Here is a 22,730-nt window from a genome sequence, read left to right as displayed (position 1 = left end):
AACACAAATAAAAATGTTTCATTTCCCTCCATTCCTAAGCAACGTTGTGATGTTTTATCCGAACTAAATGGGGTCTTGTTCGTTTACAATTTGGAATGTTGCTGAAGTAAGAGTTTGGCTTTGGACGTGTTCGAGTCGAGAAGCAGCAGCGGCGTCGTGTCTACTACCAAGCGATCGTGTGTTTCCCATCAAGAGTGTTTATTTAAAATAACTTCACACCCTATTTTATAACTTTTTGTTTATTATCTATTTGTTTATATTTAGTAACACATTGCATTCATTTACAATTGAAAAGTGATAATTCTTGGAATATACCAACAAAGAAAAAAAAAATACCGAAAACTTTTCTATGCTTCTCGTTTATGTCAATGCGCTTCACTAATAAGTAGCTCTCTTTCACTCTTGTTGGCTTACCTGATTTTTACCTGTATAGTGTGTGTGTATGGTGTAATAAATAAATAAAAATAAGAAGTGAAGGGAAAAAGAGAAGAATGAAATTATCATTTCATCCATACGTTGGCGTGTGTTTGTGTGTGTAGAGCAATTCAGGTTTTGGATTATTCCGTCCGTCGTCGTTCCATGAAATGCATTCGAAAGCAAAAATGCCGTGTTGCCTCCTTGTCCCTGCCTGCTTTCACAACGACCATCATCTTCATCTGCAACAATACCACTATCAAATCCAGCAACAGCAGCATCCTCATCAACACTGTGGACTTAGCCTGCGCCTGTGACTCATTTTACTTAAATTTCATTCGAATCTAAAAAATGATTCTCTATTGTGAACAAATAAGCTAGAGGATTTTATATATTTTTTTTTATTCTCTTTGTTTAAACTACCATCGCTCTCTCGCTCCACTCGTATATAGACGGATACGTGAATATAATAAAAAACCGCATTGTGGAACGCGACATCGGGAACACTATAGTTTACCTCTATTATCTACCTGTTTTTTTTTTTTTTTCTTTTCTTTTTTGAAATAAAGGTATATACAACACACATGAATATAATACACAAATATAAGTGTAAAATTAAGTGAAAAGATAAAACATAAATAAATTCACTAAAGTTGAATTGAAACTTTGCAAAAGAAGCAAAAATATTATACTACCTCTCTTTTTCCCCAGATTATTCATTCTGTTTACCTAAAAATTTTACATATCTTGCCCAATTAAAGTGGATGATTTTTTTTGGAAAAAATAAAAGTTTAAATTATTAAATGAAAAGAAAATGTCTTTTGGAGCATTAAATTTACTTTTAACAGTCGCGTGGTGTTGCGGGGTGATAATCGTCGGTGGCGGTGAAGTAGACAATGGTTTATTGTCATCGTCGGTGTCGGTGGGGAGCACCACAAAAATCGTCGGTTACAAAAACGACACTCGAACGACGACGACACAAAAACAACTCCAACTCGACCGATGGAAACGTGAATCAAATTCAGTTTATCAAAATCCGCCTACATTACGAAATGGCGGCGATAGCATTTTCTTCGGAAATGGTGGTGGCTCCTCGTCGTCGAGTGAGGATTGGAATTTAGTTGACAATCGTAAGCCGGCATTTAAAAACTGTCTCGAATATGCTCCATCGGTTAAGGAGGAACAACCGGAAAATACCTTTGTCATTCAAGTACAGGCTGAGGATCCGGATCCTGGCCAAACAATCAAATACAGCTTAACTCAGTCGGCAAGTGAACGACCAAAATTTCATATAAATTCAAATACGGGCGTTATAGTAACGGCTCATACATTCGATCGTGACGAACCGATTCATGAGAAGGCAGTTTATGTGACGGTACAAGCGACAGATGATGGGCGACCGCCTTTGGATGATGTTTGTACATTTAAGGTGACCATTGAGGATATAAATGATAATCCGCCGGTATTTAATAAGGCGAAATATGATGAATCAATGTCGGAGGACTCACAAGTAAGTATTATTATCTTCGTCTTCCTGTTCCTATTCCACTTGAGTTTGATTGATTGAAATTGTTAAAAATAAATATGAATTTATCCATGAGCATGAAGGCACTTTTTATAATTCAAACAGATTTTCTAGAATCTAGATGATGATTTTTATAGATGAATAAGTGCAAGTGGTATACAACTACTTGAGGGAACTAGGCAGAGTGACTTATAATATTATGTCGAATTCCTTTCAATGCAAAAATCGAATTTTCGGCGATCTCGAAGCGAATTTTTTCTGAAAATCATGTTCCATAGAAAAAAAATTCGCCTCAAACGAAGCAGAATTCGAATTTTTTTTAATCCCTCTTTTTTGAGAGATTTACACGGATTTGCACACACACTTGGAACATTTGACATTTCTCAAACGTCAAGCTGAAAGATTCCTTCGTGTTGTTTGTTTATTTGGGAATACCAACTTCAAATAAGGAGTAAATTATAATGGAATATCGTGTTTTATTGCGGAAAATTATGAAATAAATAAAAAAAAAACAATGTGCGATCAAAATATAATTTTTCTTGGCATAGTTCTTGTGAAAAAGTCAAATTACTGTGACTTTTCTTCTCGTGATTATCTTCAGGAAATTTTTTTCTCTGTAAAACCACAGCATACGGCCAAATAATTAACCTTTTACTTCATCTTCATTCAGATCTTAATAATATCTGCAATTTCCTATTGATTTGGATTAAATTAAATTTATATTACCGAAGCAAATAAACAAAATTATTGATCAAAGGAACCTTTGGTTTTATTTTACAGAAATTGTTTTGATTTCAGCTTGACGTTCGTGTAAAAATTGTTGTCAAATGACACACACACAATCGCAAAAAGAATTCGGTTTGTTTTCATGTTCCTTTTTAACACCAAAAATTCCATTTTTTTGAGGCGATTCTAAAAATTGAAAGGAATTCGACATTAGTCATTCCAGTGTGATTGTTGGTAGTAAGAATATTGGCAGAAAGGCGGGGATTCACATTATTGAATTAAGGCAAATATCTTACATATAAACCTATATACCTACCTACTTTTCAATAATACCAAATACAGAAAAAAATTTTTCTTGGAAAATTATTGATTAGGTTTTAGTGATTAAATGAAATCATTACTAAGCCAATCAGCAATACAAATGAATAAAAAAATATGAAATAGATGCAAAGACATCGTGTAGTCTGGACTATTACTTTAAGGCTACGGCCACGTCCGTCCTGAGCGGCTGAGCGGCAATCATGAGCGATGAGGTGGCCACGTCCTGAGCGGCAATTTAAAACCCTACAAGTGCTAAGAAAATGATTCTATGACAGGTACCGTTAATAATGACTTTCGAAAAAAACTTTTTTTTTTTGTTAAAAGATAGGCCTTGTCCTAAAACCCACACTTAATTTTATTTCTTTTTAATCGTTAAACGAGTTTTTGAAAAAATTATACTTTTCTATAATTGATGCATAACAGGTATCGTTAGATCGTTAGATGAGGTTAAAAAAAAATAATTTGATAGAATCATCTGCACAATCTCCAAAAACTGCTACATACCAAGTTTGAAGAGAATTGGTCCATCAATTTAGGCTGTAGCTTTTAAATAGTCAGAAATTCAATTTGTAGTCCTAGGTTCGATTCCTGTCGGGACCTATTTATTTTAATGAAAAAAATTAATGTTTTTAAATATTTTTCCTCACAAGAAACCATAGTTTTCACCATTTACTAAAATTAGGACTTAGTCTGTAGTTGAATATATAATTAAATGGCAAGGGAGATTTTCAGCTATAAGATTCTCAAAGTCCTGCCTCCAGCTTTGGGTACGAAAGCGCGGACAAATTAATGAGCATATAGTATGTAAGTAATTTGAAATAATTTACTAAATTTGTGTCAGTCCGGTTTTCGTAACAATTGTGAAAAATCTTGAAGAATTAAGGTGTGAATTTGATAAAAAAAAAAACAATTCAATTTTGTGTTTGTTCGTTTTTTTAAAGTGTTTGAAAGTGTTAATCCCCATTAAGAATCTTGATCTCATTAAGAAAAAAAAACTCAAAGACACGTTAAGTTTCAGTAAAAAGACATTACTTCTAGTCGCTAGCTTCTTAGGTAATAAATTTCAACAGGTTTGCATGCACTTTGGTGTATCCTCATTTTTAAGAGTTGTGTCTGGGATCCCCCAGGGGTCTATCTCTATTTTGTTTAATGATCCTCCTGACGTTTGTCCTGCACGATGTCACAATAGATCTTTATGTTTATGATGCCCAATTCAAGTTATCAAGAACAATTGGTCTTTTTGGACCGAATCTTTGCCTGGGCCTGCAGTAAAAATTTGCAACCAATCCCTCAAAAATCTAAGGGAATCTGGTATACCACCTTTATTTTCAAACTATAGAATTGTGTTATAAAACAAACAACCTTCGGTTAATTTATTACTAATCCTCAACTTTATTGTGAAAATTATATACATAAACAAAAATTATAAAAACAAACGATTTTTTTGTGTATTGCTCCAACTTTCTAAATTCTTTCAATGTTATTCTGGTTGTAATTAAACTATATCTAGTGCGCGCACTAATCTTACCCATTATTAACGATATTTCTCGGATTTATTTTAATCCTGATACAACTTTAGTTCGGAAGCTAGAACTTTCATTTACTTCCTCAATACGTTTTATAATGGACTTCGTAAATTTGACCATATTTCGAGATTTTTTTCCAAATGCAACTGGATGTTAATTTATAGGACAATATTTGTTTCCTAGAAACATGATGGACAAACCTCGATTTAGATTAGTTGGGAATTTTGAGGATATGATATTTCTGTAAACAATTTATAATAGCAAAAATGTTGTTAATTGTTTTGCCAAGCTCAATATCTTACTGCACTAAACGATCGAGTAAGTGTGTCATATTTTTTAGAATTTTTGATATTTATCTAGGTGTATCTAGATATTTCGCTTATTTTGATGAGCTTCTCGTCCATTTCATTTTCATTTGATAGCTGCCAAAAAGAATTTAAATTTATTAATAAAAAACGTTAGGCCGCCATCTTAAGCTCTTTTCACACTTTTCAGAACATTTTCTTTAGATCGATCTCATTTTCTTGAGATATGTAGATGTAAAAAAAAATGTACTAAAAAATGAGAAAAGAGCTTAAGCTAATCTTTTTGCATATGATACAAGGTGTAATCTTCCTCGGCGCCCAGGAAACCAGTGTAACCGACCAATTACCGGACAGCTCTTGCGGATTATATGACAGTTAACGTTGTGAAACAATGGTTTTCATTTACCTCTTTTTTATTTCTTAACAAATTTGGACTATGGTCACCTAATAGCAGCGTTTGTGGTCTGAAATAAAATCGATAAACATAGAACATAAATAAAAATGATTCTATCGGTATGAAGTAGCATTCATCCGCTATCGACAAATCATTTTTGTTTATCAGCAACCAAAATATGAAAAAAAAAACAAAGCAAAACAAAACTGTTTGAGTTCCCAATATCAAAATTGTGTCAATTCAAGCCACGCTTATCATGTAAGATAGTCAATGGACACATTCAGGAAACATTGGGACTAGATATTTAGTCAATGTCATTCAAGCGAGTAAATCGAGTTAGAGACATTTTTCTTGCTTTACAAAAAATTGCCTTAATTGGAAAGATTTTTTAATGTGAACAAAAATTATTAATCTATCATCTGTTGTGGAATGTAGTTTAAAAAATTCATAAAGCGACTTTAAGTTCAAAATTTTACAAGGCAAAATCTTTCTTTCTTAGTAACAAAAAACTTTTAAAAATTAAGAAAAATTTAAATTTCTTCAGTCTGACTATTTATACGTATACCTTACATAGATTACCCAAGACAAGCCCAATGTTGAGCTATCCTGGTTTAACCTTGTGTAAAAACAAAACAACACAAATTCTTCTATCTACATAAATAGCGTTTCAGGCTTCCAAATCCACTTAGCCTCTTGATCTATTTAAAAATAATTTTATTAGTTCCATTGAATAATAAAATTTATTAGTTTGTTGAACTTTTTAACAAATGCGTTTTATAATTTTTTCTTTTCTTTGTTAGAATTTTTAATTGTTTTTTTTTTCCTCAAAAGATCTTTAAGTTTATGTTTATAAATGTTTTATGTTATTTCAGCTTTCAAATCATTCTTAAAGTAGTTGAAGATCATTTTCAGCATTTTATATAAGAATTCATGGTGTGGCTTCTGTTCCGCCTGATTTGAATTGTTGCAATGATTTGTAATTCCATCATTTTGAAAAATCATTGTTTTTTAAACCCATAACTACTTCATGCTATCGAAACATTTCGTTTGGTACCTAATCATTTACGTTTATAAATATTTTATTTATATTTTTTTTATATTAGTGCATAGTCTATCTCACCTTCCTCCAGATGTTATTTTATTAAATTCTGTTTTGTACGTACGGTCAAGGACGTAAAAAAGGGCTGTAAAAAAAATATCTTTAATTACATACTCATGTGTATGAAGGTATCACTATTTGTGCATTTCCTATTTAAAAAGACACTCATACTCAAATATAACGCGCGCTCTACTTGTTCTACAGAACTTTTTGTTTTACGTAATATGTGAGGTAGTCGACAGCTCTTTTCTCACTTAAATTTTTGTGGCGCACAGGGAATTAGTTTAGCGGAAAATATATAAATTCCTTCCGGGTGAATAGCTTTTGAAATTCCGGGGGAACAGAAATATTCTGGGTGGAAAAATTTCATCGTCAAACTCAGGATAGCTGCTGAAGGTTGTCTGTCAACCCACGAACTTTCAAGTGAAATTTGCTTAACAACACCTACTGAATCCTACACCAAGCAATCTTGATCAACTGAAAACTACAAAAGTTCAGAGCTGAGTGTTAATTTTGAGCAGAAGTGTGTAATAGTATATAATAGTTATAAATATTATGAATTACATAGTTGTTTTTAGCATTTGATTTAAGAATAAACGTAAAAGCAAAAACTACGAAAACAGATAATAATTTCAAAAACCGAAATAAAATATATTTTTTTTTTTTTACGGGAAATTTTGAATCAACAAACATTTTAAAAATAGATGATTTAACTCATAGTACAGGAAAGATAGACTTTTTCGTGGAACGAAATATAGGACGGCTGAATTTTTCAAATCTGAAAGAGGGGTATTAGAAAAGCTTAAGTCCTGGTTTTCGGGACGCCACCCCCCTGGCGAAATCCGCCATTTTGAAAAACGCGAATCTCTTTATACCTCCAAAACTATGTTATCAGGCCAAAGTTCTTGAAAATTTAATTATCCTTTTCTTTGTAGTACATTATTTTTCAGATCGGGCAATAGTTTTTAGGTTATGTTGTTTTAAATTTTATTTTTTCGTTTTTTTTTAAGTTTTTATCATTAACGGTTATAGTAACATAATTTTTTAAACAGTAAAAGTTATAGACCATCAAATTTCCAATAGTTTGGTATATTTTTGAAAGTCATGCGATGTATGAGTCGAAAGTTAATGATCTGAAAACTATAGTCTAAGTACAGGAAAGTTAGTAAAAAAAACAGGCATTTTGTGGAACGAAATATAGGGAAGCTGATTTTTTCAAATCTGTAAGAAGGGTATTAGAAAAGCTTAAGTCCTGGTTCTTGGGAAGCCAACCCCATGGCGAAATCCACCATTTTAAAAAACGCGAATTGGTCTATATCTACCCACTTAACTATTGGCTTGACAGAATAAGTTACTTAACCAAAGTAATATAAATATCTTTTCTTTTGCATTCACTTTTGTTCTGCGTGGACAAAACTTTTGAGGTTATGTTGTTTTATTTTTTCGTTTTTTTTTTTTTTAATTTTTCTCAGTCTCTATGATAAAACGTAATTTTTAGCATCATTTAAGTTGTAGAATATCAAATTTCCATCCCGAGAACCAGGATTTAAGCTTTTCTAATACCCTTCTTTCAGATTTGAAAAAATCAGCTTCCCTATATTTCGTTCCACAAAATGCCTGTTTTTTTACTAACTTTCCTGTACTTAGACTACAGTTTTCAGATCAATAACTTTCGACTCATACATCGCATGACTTTCAAAAATATACCAAACTATTGGAAATTTGATGGTCTATAACTTTTACTGTTTAAAAAATTATATTACTATTACCGGGAACGATAAAAAATTAAAAAAACCGAAAAAATAAAATTTAAAACAACATAACCTAAAAACTATTGCCCGATCAGAAAAATAATGTACTACAAAGAAAAGAATAATTAAATTTCCAAGAACTTTGGCCTGAAAACCATTTCTCTAGGACACACGATTTTGGAGATATAGAGCGATTCGCGTTTTTCAAAATGGCGGATTTCGCCAGGGGGGTGACGTCCCGAAAACCAGGACTTAAGCTTTTCTAATACCCCTCTTTCAGATTTGAAAAATTCAGCCGTCCTATATTTCGTTCCACAATATGCCTGTTTTTTTACTAACTTTCCTGTACTAGGTATCAAGAAAAAAAAATTGTATGTTAAAGTTAAAAATTTCCCACACAAATTTGTATGGGAAAGTATGATTCTAGAGGCACGGGTTATTGACCTCAAAAAAAAAATTTTTTGCTTAATTCCCCTTATTTATGTCCTAAACTTTCGATGTAGGGGGTGTCTCCCCCCCCCCCCCCCACCCCAAAACATCACTTTGGGAAATAACGGACACCCTAATGTGCATTCTGAAGAAATGTAAAGTATGTTATGCAATTGTCTATTTGCTAACTAATCAAAGTTCGTTTAAATTTTCATGTAAAGTTCTAAAACTATCAGTGTAGGGAATTTACTCCAGGTATTTGAGTATATATATTTATAGTAGTTGACTAGAAAATCGTCTTTAAGCCATCAATCTGTCGGAATTTTTGTATACCTACGAAACCAAATTAATTTTTCCAAATCTTTTTGTTCAGCTTAATTCAAATTTGTCATCAATTAGTTTCAATTAGTTTGCATTATTAAGTCACATGTCACATCAAAAAATAAAAATTTTTGTTTTGTTAAGTTAAATTAAGAATCTTTTTTTCCTTTAATCAAATAAATATCCCTAAGCTTGCAAAACTATCACAGTCTGCATTTTTTGAACTATATCTTATGACAATGCTATTATTTCTTTATTCAAATATTTATTTCGAGTTTTTCCAATGTGGCTATGTAAAGAATGTATGTAGGTACTTTTATTTCTTTTTTTTTTGTAACTACCTACCCACATAACAACATTTGTAATGCGATTTATTAATAACTTGAACTCACGTTGGCAGTTTCGCAATCATACACGATACACGTTGTTGAATGTTTTAGTCTCTCTCTCTTTTAGTAGGTAATTTATTTTGCTTGTTTTTCTTTGCCACAATCCTGTTCTGGCATACAAAAAAAGAAATAAGTTCAAGTACGAGTCTACCGTGTGCCGTCGTTAAAAACAGTTGAGATTTTTTAAATAGTTGAACCTACATAATATTTAATATTAAAAGTACCTACTTAAAAGTAAAAAAATGTGTTTGGATTATATTCTAGCATATGAATTGGAGGTGAATTTTTGTTACTTTTTTGCCCTAATGCTGATTTGATAAAAATTGGATTAATTTCAAATTTCAGTGACTTATATTTTTTTAAATTCACACTGAGTAAGAGTATACTTACCTCAAAAAAATATCAAATTGTTAATAACTGAAAAAATTAAAAAAAGGAAAACAACAATAAAAAGAAAGTTAATCGAAAGCCAAATTGCACTAATTTTTATATTAAACTTGATTGCACGAGGATTATTTAAGACTTGAACCAGATTTAAAGAAGATTTTAAAGTTAATCTGCTCGACATAGTTAATTTCAAAATGATAATACAGCCAAGATCCATTTGTAAAACCTTACAAACAGACACCAAAAACATGACCTCTAAAGAGAAGTTACTTGTTTTGGGGATACCTATTCCCAGCAGTTTAAACTGAACACTATCCGTAGTTTGGGGGCAAGGTCAGCGATAGTGCTAGAATAATGCTTTCTTTTCTTTCTATCTCTCCTTATTAAAGTTGTCCAAGTTTTATTTAAAGATTTTAGGTGTTGGAACATACTAATAACTATAGTCATTAACAAACTACATATTATCGTATTTTGGTTTTCTTAAAATCAGTGGCTATGATAATTGGAAACAAAATTATCAAAATTAGCCCGATGAGTTCGAGAAATCCATTGCTCAAGCTCTTTTGGAGCTGGAAATGAATTCCGAATTGAAACCACAATTGAGGGATCACCCGTGTTCGTGAAATTGAGTTCAACAACAAGAAAGCTGTGATGATCTATGTACCAATTCCAAAGGAAAAGGCTTTCCAAAAGATCCAAATTCGTTTGGTCCGTGAGATGGAGAAGAAATTCTCTGGCAAACACGTCGTCTTCATTGGCGAAAGCAAGATCTTACCCAAGCCAACCAGGAAGTCAAGGAATCCTCTGAAACAAAAGAGGCCACGCTCCCGGACTCTCACCTCAGTGTACGATGCCATCCTCGAAGATTTGATATTCCCCGCTGAAATTGTCGGCAAACGCATCCGCGTCAAGCTTGACGGCACACAATTGATCAAGGTGCATTTAGATAAGAACTAACAGACCACCATTGAACACAAAGTTGACACCTTCACTTCAGTGTACAAGAAATTGACTGGACGTAATGTAACTTTCGAGTTCCCAGCAAACTACTTGTAATTTTTTTTCATGATTACGTTTAAAATATTCACATTTTAGTAAAATTGGCAAAGGCTTGGTTTGTAGATTTCACGGGAAAAATTAAAAAAGTGTTAACATAAATTAATTTCCCATGAATCAATTTCCCATACATCAATTTCCCATACATCAATTTCCCATAAATAAGATTTCCCATTTAACTGATTAATAAGGGTATATCATGCTACTTTGTTTTTATTAAGGGGGAAATGGATTTTAAAGAAGGAGAAAAATCTTAGCAGATAATTCCCATTAAATACTACTAGACCATATCGTACTTTATTTATGCAAACACTCAAAAATATTCGCAAATTCTCCCTTTCATGCTAATTCCAGCTATTTAATGCTTCTTAAATCAATATCCTTCTCCTTAATTTAGAAAAATGAGAAAAATATTAATAATATAATGGATGAAATTAATCATAAATAATGTGTTAATGAACAAAGGGGTATGGACACTTGTGCGGATGCACGGTATAACACAAATAGTGAGCTATGCCATTGGAAAAATGTCGGAAAGTGTAAAATGAATATAGAAATGTATGGACATAAGACTGTACCTACCTAATTTGTACGTAGTACATTTTATAAGAGAAAAATCGTATATTTCTCTAGAAAACATGTTTTTTTGGCTTTTGTCTCTGAAACATCGAGGGTGCTATTCTTGCTCTACTATTTTATTTATTTATTTATATATTTTGAATTAAAAATGCGACGATTGTAATTTTTTTCTTGAAAAAGAAGCGTTATCAAGTTGTTTTTCACCCTTATTAATTCTAAATACCGATAACAGCACGTACCTAAAAAATTGCAGTTTTTATTTAAGGCAATGGCAAAACAAAATATAAGAAACAATTGAAACTCCTTCGCTTTTTGTAGACAAATTTATAATATCACACAAAGTATATCTTTCCAAGTACGAGATAAAGGCTTTATGTCCGTAAAAAAAAATACTCACAGAACAGGATTTTAACCATGATCCTTTAAATATTATTCATGCAAAACAATGCATTTTAGTTGCTTGTTGTCTTGATCTTTTAACAGTTGGCACGTGGATATATTTTTTGAATTTGTTAATGTGTTCTTACGCACAATAAGAATAACAGGTTGCTGTAAATATTTGTTTGTTGTTGTTTGGAGATCTTAGGACTATTTTGTTGTTGTGTTGGGAACACATCCTTATGAGAGCTTTCACACTTACTGGCACCAGGTCGCCGGCTGTGCATGAAATATGCCTTACTGTACTCTAATCTCTGTTAAAAAACGATTGAGTCAACGTGTGAAAACAGAGTTAAAAAATTCAGTAGTTCGTTTAGTCTTGGCTCAGGTTTAAATTTGTGCATGGTTTGGGTGTGCTCAAAAGCTTAGAATGTGGTTCAAGAGTGGTTTAACAGCTACATCACTGATAAATAAATTGAGAGCTATTTCAAACGATGTTGTGCAATCGCCTTTGAGGCCATATTAGCACTGAACTTTCCATAACTTTTTTTTGTACAGCGAGCAAAGGTGGTCAAATGTTTTGCCAAAGTTGAAAAAGTTGTTTTAATTAAGGGTTACATTACCGATATCGTTTTGCTTTCCTAATTTAAATTTTTAAAAATGCATTACTGTTTCAAATTAATGTTGGCTCGTTTTGGAATAACGATTTTTTTCCAATATACCATTAAGTTCATTAGAAATTATTACCTACTTTTAAGATTGCTTCGACCTACAATACCAAATTGTAAAGAAATAATTGAGAAATTCGGTTGTATTTCAACTTAGCTCAGATTGAGGTCAGGTCCTTGTGCTGACCACGACATTGTCTGGAATTTCTTATTTCAGACGAAAATATAGATGTTTTTGTGTGTTAAATCAAGATAAATTCCCTTATTCATTATTTCTTCCTTTTTATTTTTTGTGTTTAAACTGTATAAAATGGACAAAGCAGTTTTATTTTATCTTATTAAATCTACTTACAATTTTTTTTTAATCAAAAGGACATAAGGAATATTTTTTCTAAAGGGCTAATAAAACAAGCATTAAACTCGTGGAACATTGAACATACATATTTTATTAATTCTTTTTCTTTGGATTAAAATTTAGATATAATTCAATTTGTATAACCAGTTTATTTGTAAATTATAAAACTATATCATTAATAATAATCTCAAATAATCTTCAAGTTTTTTTCAATGAATCTTAAGAAATCATACACAAATAAACAACTTTGAGTACATATGGTTGTCGTCAATAACATGAATAATGTTGGTTCCCAATGCGATTCTTGTTATTGTTTTTTTTTTTTCAGAGGAGACAAAAAAAGCGGCAAAAAAATAATAAAAAGGATTTAAGTCAGATGATCTTGTAGGATACCTTAAAATGTTATGAGCATTTCCCAGATTTTTCGTTCGTTCAATGTTTTCTTCAGTAAATTAATTTTTATTGTTTGGAGAGTTTGATATGGAACGCCATCTTACTCTTTCACATATCTGTCACTCAATTGGCAACAATAACGCTCATTGTAGTACCAATTAATGCAAAGATAAGTAATCGCTAAAATTTTAATGTTGCTGAAAAATCGTATGAAAAAACCTTTTATTTCCCACGGATTCGCCGAAGTTTCGATCATTCGGGTTGGATTTCTTTAACACTCCTTAATGGATACAAAACTTTTTTAAAGCACATTTAAAAAAAAACACACTATTCCTTTGTGCGTCTTGATGCTACTATTAAACTTTTACAGAATTTTAATCTTTTAAAAATAAGAACAGTGTTTCATATAATTGTAATTATAATTAATTATTTAGTTCCTTTTGATAAACTCTTCCAAAAAGGATTATTTTATAGCTTTCTATTATTTCCCATTGATCTTAACAAATTTAAAATACAACTGACAATGCTAACAAATTGTTCTTTTTTATTTATTTCTAGCCCGATGCTATCGTAATGAGAATTTCTGCTACAGATTTGGATGATGGTGACAACAGTATTATCGAATATGAAATTTTGAGCGAACGTGACTTTCAGTATTTTCGAATCGACAAAGCTGCTGGAATTATTTATCTAAATCGAGCTATAGACAAACGTCCTGGTCAGTATTATACCATAACAGTTCGAGCATATAACATCGTCCCAGATCCACCTCAAGATGCACAAATTGAAGTGCGAATCCGTGTAATTGAATCGAGTAAAAAACCACCATCATTCATCAATCCCATCGAAACTACAATTTACCTTAAAGAAGATTTCAAAGAGTACTCCGAGCCGATAGCCACACTGAAAGCTGTATCAAATGTACCTGATAAACCCGAAGTTATTTTTGAACTTATCACTGGCCGTACAGAGCAAACCAATAGCAAAAATACGTTTGTTTTTAATCAGATTGGCAACACTGTTTCAATAAGTTTGGGTAAAACTCTGGATTTTGAAGCCATCACTGATTACACTCTCACAATGTCTGTGCGAAACATCTATGACCTGGTAGCCGAACATGTAATAAAAATAAAAATTGAAGATGTAAACGATAACATTCCTTACTTTACGGAAGTTAAAACAGGTACAATTCTGGAAAATGAGCCAGCCGGTACACCTGTGATGCAAGTGAGGGCATTCGATATGGACGGTACAGAGGCAAATAATATTGTTTCCTTCGAGTTGGCTGACAATAAAGAGTTCTTTGCCATTGATCCACATACAGGTAATATAACAGCCCTAACAACATTCGATCGAGAGGAGCGGGACTTCTATAACGTAAAAGTAATTGCAAGTGATAACTCGCCATCGGCACTTTACAAGAATGGCGAACCAAATCGTGGTCAGCAAGTTTTTCGCATTGAAATTGCAGATAAGAACGATCACAAACCACACTTTCAAAGGCCCGAGTATTTAGCAGAAAAACTTCCAGAAGATGCCAACATTAATTTTATTGTCATCGAAGTTACAGCTGTCGATGAAGATAATGCTTCACAGATCGTTTACACAATCGAAAGTGGAAATGTTGGTGAATCGTTTAAAATCGAAGCAAAAACCGGCAAGATTACCGTTAACAATAGATTAGATTACGAGAAAATCACTGAGTATGTGTTAAAGATTCGAGCATTCGATGGAATTTATGATGATTATGCAACAGTAACTATCAAAATCGAAGATGTCAATGACAATCCTCCAGAGTTTAAGGAAAAGTACAGCAAAACCATCCAAGAAGAACAAGTTCCCGATCACTGTATCTTGGAAATCGAAGCTTTCGATCCAGATATTAAAGATCCATTGGCTGATCAGAAAATTAAGTATTCAGTTACAAAGGAAGAACAGAAAAAGTTGCTAACTATCGATGATAAAGGTTGTCTACGACTCATCCAGCCGCTGGACAGAGATCTACCCAATGGTCACAAAAATTGGCAAGTTTTAATTTCAGCTATTGACGACAATGGAAATGGTCTTAAAACAGCAACACCAGTTACGATCACTCTGCAAGACATCAATGACAATGCACCATTTTTGACAAACAAAATGCCTGTCATATGGCAAGAAAATCGTAACCCAGGACAAGTTGTACAACTGCAAGCCAATGATTATGATGAACCACAAAATGGACCGCCATTTACATACGGAATCGATCCCGACTCATCGCCAGATATCAAAACCAAGTTCTCCATTGACAACGACTATTTGTTTGCGAATGTCCAATTCGATCGAGAGGAACAAAAAGAGTATTTCATACCCATTCGTATTAGTGATTCAGGAACTCCAAAACAAAGTAGCGTCAGTATTCTTCATTTGATCATAGGTGATGTGAATGATAATGCCATGAATGCAGGTTCTAGTAGCATATTCATCTACAATTACATGGGAAAAGCTCCTGACACTGAAATTGGTCGTGTATTTGTCGATGATCCAGATGACTGGGATTTGGATGATAAAACTTTCGAATGGAGAGATAAGGCCGAAGAAGAAGAGAGACATTTTTATCTTAATCCAAGCAGTGGAATGATAACAATGAGAGAAGGCATACCCAGTGGCCATTACGATCTTTACTTCAGAGTTACGGAAGAGTCTACTTTTATTCCTAGACATTCGGTAGAAGCTGAGGTTTCCATTATAGTCAAAGAAATCCCAGAAGAAGCTGTTGATAAAAGCGGTTCTATTCGATTTGTTAATATAACAAAAGAAGAATTCATATCGGTTCCACGGTACGGAGGTCCAAATGAATTGAGCTTGAAAGATCAATTGCAGAAGAGTCTTGCCAAGCTGTTTAATATTTCTTTGGAGAATGTAGATGTATTTACAGTCCTAGAACACGCCTCCCGAACCTTGGATGTAAGGTTTTCAGCTCACGGTAGTCCCTACTATGCACCTGAAAAGTTAAACGCCATGGTTGCGCAACATCAGCGTAAAATTGAAAATGAACTGGACCTGGAAATGCTTATGGTGAACATAGATGAGTGTCTCATAGAAAAGTTCAAATGCGAAGCATCCTGTACGAACATTCTGCACAAATCCAATGTGCCGTACATGATTTACTCAAATATGACGTCATTTGTGGGAGTTAATGCGTTTATCGAAGCCGAATGTGTGTGCGAGGAAAGATTCAAGAGATATTGCTTGAACGGAGGAACGCTTAATGATGATGATATCTGCCAATGCGCAGATGGTTTCAATGGGCCGAACTGTGAACTTGTACTGATTGGTTTCTATGGCAGTGGTTATGCGATGTACGAGCCTGTGTCACCATGTGATAACACCAAAATTTCCATGGAAATCTCGCCACAAACTGATACCGGACTTATTATGTACGTGGGGCCATTGAATTATAATCCTCTTATGCCGATTTCGGACTTTCTTTCACTTGAGTTGGTCAAAGGATACCCGGTGCTAATTGTTGATTATGGTTCTGGAGCAATCAGAATCGAACACCGTCATATTCAGTTGCAGAGTGGAAGGACTTATGCCCTGGACATCGTATTGCAGAGTACTAGCATCGAAATGACAGTTGACAACTGCAAATTATCAACTTGCATGAGCTTGGGCGCTCCACAAGGTCCGAATGAGTTCCTAAACGTGAATGCTCCTCTTCAACTGGGTGGAACACCAATCGATCTAGAACGGTTAGGTAAGCAACTAAATTGGACACACATACCAAAAACAACTGGTTACTTCGGGTGCATCCGCAATCTGACAGTTGATGGGCATACATACAACCTGGGAACCCCATCGGTTTTCAAAAATGTCGATCCAGGATGCCAGCCTATCATGGCAGGAGCTGTTTCATTTGGCATAGATAGAAATTTCATCATAGCGATCTTGACGTGCATTGCACTGATGCTGATAATTCTGCTTGCCGTTGTTGTGCAGAAAAAACAGAAGAACGGATGGCACGAAAAAGACATTGACGATATCCGAGAAACAATTATCAACTACGAAGATGAAGGGGGCGGCGAACGGGACACAGATTATGATCTTAATGTCCTCCGCTCTCAACCCTTCTATGAAGACAAGATCTACAAGGATAATATGCATCCTATGCAAGATAGCAACGATATCCCCGACATTGGAGGCTTTTTAGGGGATAAAAAAGAAAACTGTGACAAAGATTCGGGCGCGTATCCCGTCGACGATGTGCGACATTACGCGTACGAGGGTGATGGCAACAGTGACGGTAGCTTATCTAGTTTAGCGTCGTGCACAGACGACGGCGATCTCAATTTCGACTATTTGTCGAATTTCGGGCCGCGGTTCAGAAAATTAGCGGACATGTACGGCGAAGAGCCCTCCGACACAGACTCGAATGTGGACGACGACCAGGGCTGGCGGATATAGTTAAAATAGTTTTTTGAATAATAATAATTTCATTAAGGACTTCTAATATAATTAAGTTAAAAAGAATTAAACTAATGTACATTTAGGTTAGAGAAACAAATCGGAGTGGAAATATATTATTGAATAGTATTTGCCATCCAAGTGAAAAGAAAACAAACACAAAACAAAAAAAAAAAAAGAAATGAAAATAAAAAAATTATTTTTTAAATATTTTATACAAAAAAAAGTAATTTTTTTTTTAATATTGGAACAACTTTCAATTCTTGGCAGTTATAATTTTTTCGGTTTTGCATCGGTTGTTCGGTGGTGACAAAGTTAAGGCTTTTTTTGTGAAATATCATCATTATGGATGGAGGAATAGCTGTTTGCACCCTGTCCAGTTGCCTGTAAGTATTAAAACAAACACACATCATTAACAAAGATTTGGTTAAGTATTAAATTTCATGAAGAATACAAAATTTAGCACATTCCACCATATAAAATATATTTTGAAGACACACAAATTTTGGTATGGACAGCTGTTCCAAAGTTTTTTAAAATCCCCTATTGGCATTTTTTGTTAAATCTGCGTTTAAGGCAGAAGGCGTTTAGAAGAAGTTTATTAAGCTCGTAAATTTAAGCTGATGCAGTGAGAAAATGCACGTATTATTTAAGGGTATTTTTTAATGCTGAATGAAACTACAGATACTCTCATATGATTACTTAAAAAACAGATTTAATCCTTTTTATGCAATGATCATTTTTTTTCGATGCAAAAGGCCGAATTCATTAATGGAGTGATGCTATTACATCAAAAACAATGTTGGATGCAAAGCTGATGCTTTGCAAGTACGGTATTGATTTTCTGCTACAAAAAATGTTATGATGCAATGGAAGTGGTACGTTTATACTCAACTTAAAATTGGAAACAAATAGTACACTTAGAAAATTAGATAATGTGTATTTATTTGCATACGAATTAGGAGTTAATTTAATATTTCAGATAGAAAGGTGGGAATAAATTATGAAATTTGGTTAAAAACGTTAAAAGAATTGAATAAGACTTAAGGGTGTAGTACAACCTGAATCTTACAAAGAATTGATTCAAAATAATATTAAAGATGTTTTTTGGATGGCTTATCATCCTCGGTATTTGAGTTACTAACCAAGATGACTTCGTCGGTGACAAAAATTCAATTCAATTCAATTTAAATTTTGGTTAACTGAACTTGGTATTAATAGACCTAAAATTAACTTACATATTTTTAAGATACATTGATTGATACAAAATGTTGTTGGTACAAAAGAGGTTTAGCATTATACAATGAACAAGTTTATAAACATTAATAAATATGCATAATGCATGGATAAACTTTATTTAACAAATCTGCTTAATAGATTGTCCTCGGTAGTAAGCCGACTGGGTGACGCCATTATAGTTAACTGCTTCCTCCTTAACCGCTGAAATTATGTGCTCATCCAGGATATCCAAAGAACAAGGGTACATGGGTTCGGCCAGTCGTTGTTGGCTAGTCATCCTTCTCACCAGTAGATTGGTTGCAAAAGATACTTGTCCAATGGTATGATTTTTGCTTCCCTGTAGAGTCACTTGTTGCTGTAGTATTTCTGCTGCTCTAGGTCGAAGAAAAGTCCGATTCATATTCTCAGTGTTTTTCTCTCATTTGTTAATTTGTAGTTTCTTTATGGCTGTCTTGGAGATTGGAAAGCTGTAGGCAATGACTGATCGCAGAAGCTGCTTGTGGATGAAGAGTATCTATACTGTAGAACAGTTTCCGAATGTGGGCTTCGACTTTCCTGGTAGCTATCGTTGGCGAGATGGACTTCTGTGAGTGAATTGTCTGCGTAAAGCAGAATAATACAAAACACACCACAAAATTAACCCTTTCGAACCCAAGCTATGAAAATCAATATTAAAAAATGTTTTTTCAGTATTATCGTATCAAAAACATCACAACTAAGAAATATGAATAGTAAAAAGTTATTTTCCAAAATAATAAATAGCAAAACTAATGTGTTACTCTCATGCTACATGTATTTAAAATACACTGCCTATGACCACCAAAAAAAGTCGGACAACTGAGAAAACAACTTTTTATAGAACAATAATATATGCTCCTTTTTCTAAGCCAAAAAGCAAAACACTTTCTGGATTAACTTTTTTTATCTCTTTTTTCAAAATTATGACCATATATAAAAAAACTTTTTTTTTGCAAAAAAAAAAAGAAAAAATGTGAAATTCAGTTCCTTTTTCGATAAAAAAAAAATAAAGGTATGATATTTGACTAAATTTTTGTAATAATCCAGTAACTAGACATCGTTATCTTTCATTTGAGCCATCGAAACCTAAAAAAATATTTAATGGAATATTTTTTACGAATTTTTAAAAATATGTTACATGAGAGTAACGCTGGGTTCGAAAGGGTTAATTTCCATCAAATTAATTAAACCTTCTTTGGTGGTGGTAAGCTACTTATGAGAAGATGATGAATAGATTTAGTACTACCATCTACATATACTTGAGTAGATGGGAGTCTGTACTTGGTTGCGATTTTCATCTCATACTAATGATATAACAACTCCAAGGGAATATGGGACAATGTATTCTCCTATTAATTTAAGTCCCAACATTCAAAATAAAAATAAATGATCCCAAAATGAGACAAACAATTCGTTTGTTACCTCCTGGACTATATTTTGTTTTTCAGACATTCGATCATTTTTCTATCCATCAAGCGATCAAATACAAGTCTGCTATTTAAATTTCTTAAAAAAAAAAATATTTTCTTGAAAAAAGAAAAAAAAATTAATTGAAGAAAATCTTCGAAACTCATGATCGCAGGTAGATTAAGAAAATACCTGTGCAGGAAGAAAGGAACATAATAAAACAAAGGAACTACCTATCTGTTATAAACCGGTCCTAAGAAATATTTTCGTTAGAAAAATGAAAATAAAAAAAGGAACAGAACAGATGGCAATAACAACATAAGGAAAGCAAAAACAAAAAATACCAACACAATAAAAACTCACCTTAAACGCAGGTGCATTTCAAGCATCACATGCTCAATGTCTTTTGTTTGTCCACTCAAGCCCGGATGTGAACAAAAAAAAAGTAATTTATGGCTCCAAGAACTGACAAGGAACAATTCGACAGGGCCAGTCATATACAAATTATTTTGTTCAATATTTCTTCGATTCATATTGAAAAAAAAATGATGATGTAATCAATGAAATATGAGATTTTTAAAACTTTGAAGAATCTTTTAAAATTTGTTTCTTCTTCATTTTAAAAATCAACTTGAACCATTATCTCTCTATGTAAATAAGTTAAATGAAATAGATTAGTTAAATCTTATCAAATTCTGTAAATTCTACAATCATCATTGAACGTCTGAAGATGCATTCAGCAAACAAGAGACACATACTACTACTGCACTTTACATCACGGGGTCAAAGCAATTCAGATAAACCAATTTGAGAGATTATTATGAGGAGACTAGCTTCTGAAGGGAGCAATTTTATTTATAAAAAAACACAATTTCTGTCCCTTTTTTAACATGCTGTGTGTTTTCCCTTTGGGTGGAAGTTTCAATGATGATAAAAGAAGTTTGTGTTTTCTAAATAAAAGCGCATTACAAAAAAAAAAACATGAAGAGAACTGAAATGTATTTGAAACAATTTAATTGAGCAAACGGCCTGCATTAATCTTTGACGGTTGCGGCCGGCAGTAGCAGCAGAAGTAGTAGAGGCGCGGCGTTGTCTGACAATTTCAAGTGCGATTCATCTCTTTACTTAATTAAAAGTTCTTGATTGTCCGCGCCAATGCTGCACTTGAGAGTGATGTTTTAATTAAAATATTCACAAGAGTACTGGTACTGTTACTGAAACAATTGTTTGGTTTTTTTTTTTTATAATGAAAGTTAATTAATAAGAAAAACAAAAACGCAAAGATAAATTAACTCTTTACGCAATTTTATAAGGTTGTTAGGTTCAAATCAAATATGATGGTTTAGTTTTGTGATTTGTATTTCTCGAAGAGTTGATGCTCACGTGCCAAGAAGAAAAAACTTGATGAAAGCTGTATTTAAGATTTGAATTAAGTTTTTAAGAAATGATTTATATAGTACATAAATCAAGCTAAATGTTATTTTTGATCTTAACTACTTCGTCTCGATTAGTTTTTACACAGTTATTAATATTCCCAACAAAATAGTTCAAAACTTGCTAAAGTTGGTTTAAATTTTGTTAGATTCAGCTTATTTTGCTATTTAAATGACCTCTCAAGAACAATTAGCTTAACCGAAAACTGCATTATTGATGCAGTTTTTTGACTATGGTGGCCAAATGAGTTTCGTTAGGACTCGAGGTATGTGAGTAAGGGTATTTCTGCCAACAATGTTCGCCAAGTATTTTGTCCGAGTCAGGCCTCTTTTATGTCCAAATTCCCTGGCCTCCTAGCCCTAAACGATAAACGAAGTGCGGATTAAAGAAAAACTATTTAATTCAAAGTGTTTTTTACACGAATGAAGGAACAAATATATGGGCAACAGTACAATAACTTAGGCGTCAAGAAAGAAGAAAAAAATATTAAAAACAACGGCAACACTTTCAATTATGAATGATACCTTTTTTAAAAGCCTGAATTGTACACTTAGTTCAAATTTTTAAATCAAGTTTAATCAAGTTTAATCGATTTCAAAGTCAAAATTTGTAAAAAAAAAGTTAAAAAAAAAACATCTTTTTATCAGATTTTTATTTTCTTGCTATTTTCGCCATTAACAACAGCTTTTTAACTTCTCAGAATTTAAACTCCCTTTTTGAATTTGTAATTGGTCTTTAGAATCTCGCGATTTTTTTTAAACGAATACATACTTAAAAATAAATAAAAATGGTATAGGTTTAGGTATGAAGTTCAAGGCGTATCAAAGTCGCACCCACTCCAAATCCTATAATAGTGAGCAGTAGGGGGGTTGCAAGCATTATGTTTATGTAAACACGAAAACCGCCAAAAAATACAAATCTGATAAAAAGGTAGTTTTTTTAATTTTCCCCTGGAAACAAACAAGACTCATGGAACATTTGAAAACGTTATCAGACAAATTTATTGAACAAAAAAAGAAAATAATTTTAATGTCTTGTATACAAACATTTAGTCACGTATAAGTACTGAAACTATAAACTCTCCTCAACTTAGCAAATCCTATGACAATCCATAGCACAGCGTTCTTCTGTTCAGATTTAGATGCATATTTTTGTGACTGAATATTTTGAATT

General features: G+C 32.9%; 1 protein-coding gene, 1 long non-coding RNA gene and 1 pseudogene across 3 annotated transcripts; 2 read left to right on the top strand and 1 right to left on the bottom strand.

Moving 5' to 3' along the window:
• Positions 1-97: 97 nt before the first annotated feature.
• Positions 98-17,498, top strand: LOC129906220 (DE-cadherin). The gene is made up of 2 exons (XM_055981897.1): positions 98-1,924; positions 13,575-17,498. Exons 1-2 carry the CDS (start codon positions 1,229-1,231, stop codon positions 17,457-17,459), a joined length of 4,581 nt encoding a protein of 1,526 aa, XP_055837872.1. The 5' UTR covers positions 98-1,228; the 3' UTR covers positions 17,460-17,498.
• On the top strand, positions 10,068-12,221 carry LOC129906222 (40S ribosomal protein S7-like; annotated as a pseudogene).
• A 237-nt stretch (positions 17,499-17,735) lies between the features above and the next one.
• LOC129906224 (uncharacterized) lies at positions 17,736-21,562 on the bottom strand. 2 transcript variants are annotated; one of them, XR_008770746.1, is made up of 3 exons: positions 21,424-21,562; positions 20,487-20,645; positions 17,736-17,843 (listed from the first exon to the last, which is right to left on the bottom strand). It is a non-coding gene; the product is annotated as an uncharacterized LOC129906224 (long non-coding RNA). The 2 variants fall into 2 exon arrangements; XR_008770747.1 differs by lacking the exon at positions 21,424-21,562 and adding an exon at positions 21,249-21,334.
• Positions 21,563-22,730: the final 1,168 nt, after the last annotated feature.

The sequence above is a fragment of the Episyrphus balteatus genome, chromosome 1 (assembly GCF_945859705.1).
Source record: "Episyrphus balteatus chromosome 1, idEpiBalt1.1, whole genome shotgun sequence".
Classification (NCBI taxonomy): Eukaryota; Metazoa; Arthropoda; class Insecta; order Diptera; family Syrphidae; genus Episyrphus; species Episyrphus balteatus.
The sequence above is the reverse complement of the archived record's forward strand: the minus strand, read 5'-3'. Positions and strand labels throughout refer to the sequence as shown.

Excerpts from the sequence above, each read along its gene's own strand:
- LOC129906220 (XM_055981897.1), top strand. The coding sequence starts at position 1,229 with ATGTCTTTTGGAGCATTAAATTTACTTTTAACAGTCGCGTGGTGTTGC. Across the intron at positions 1,925-13,574 it reads CAATGTCGGAGGACTCACAA|CCCGATGCTATCGTAATGAG; the intron begins GTAAGTATTATT and ends ATTTATTTCTAG.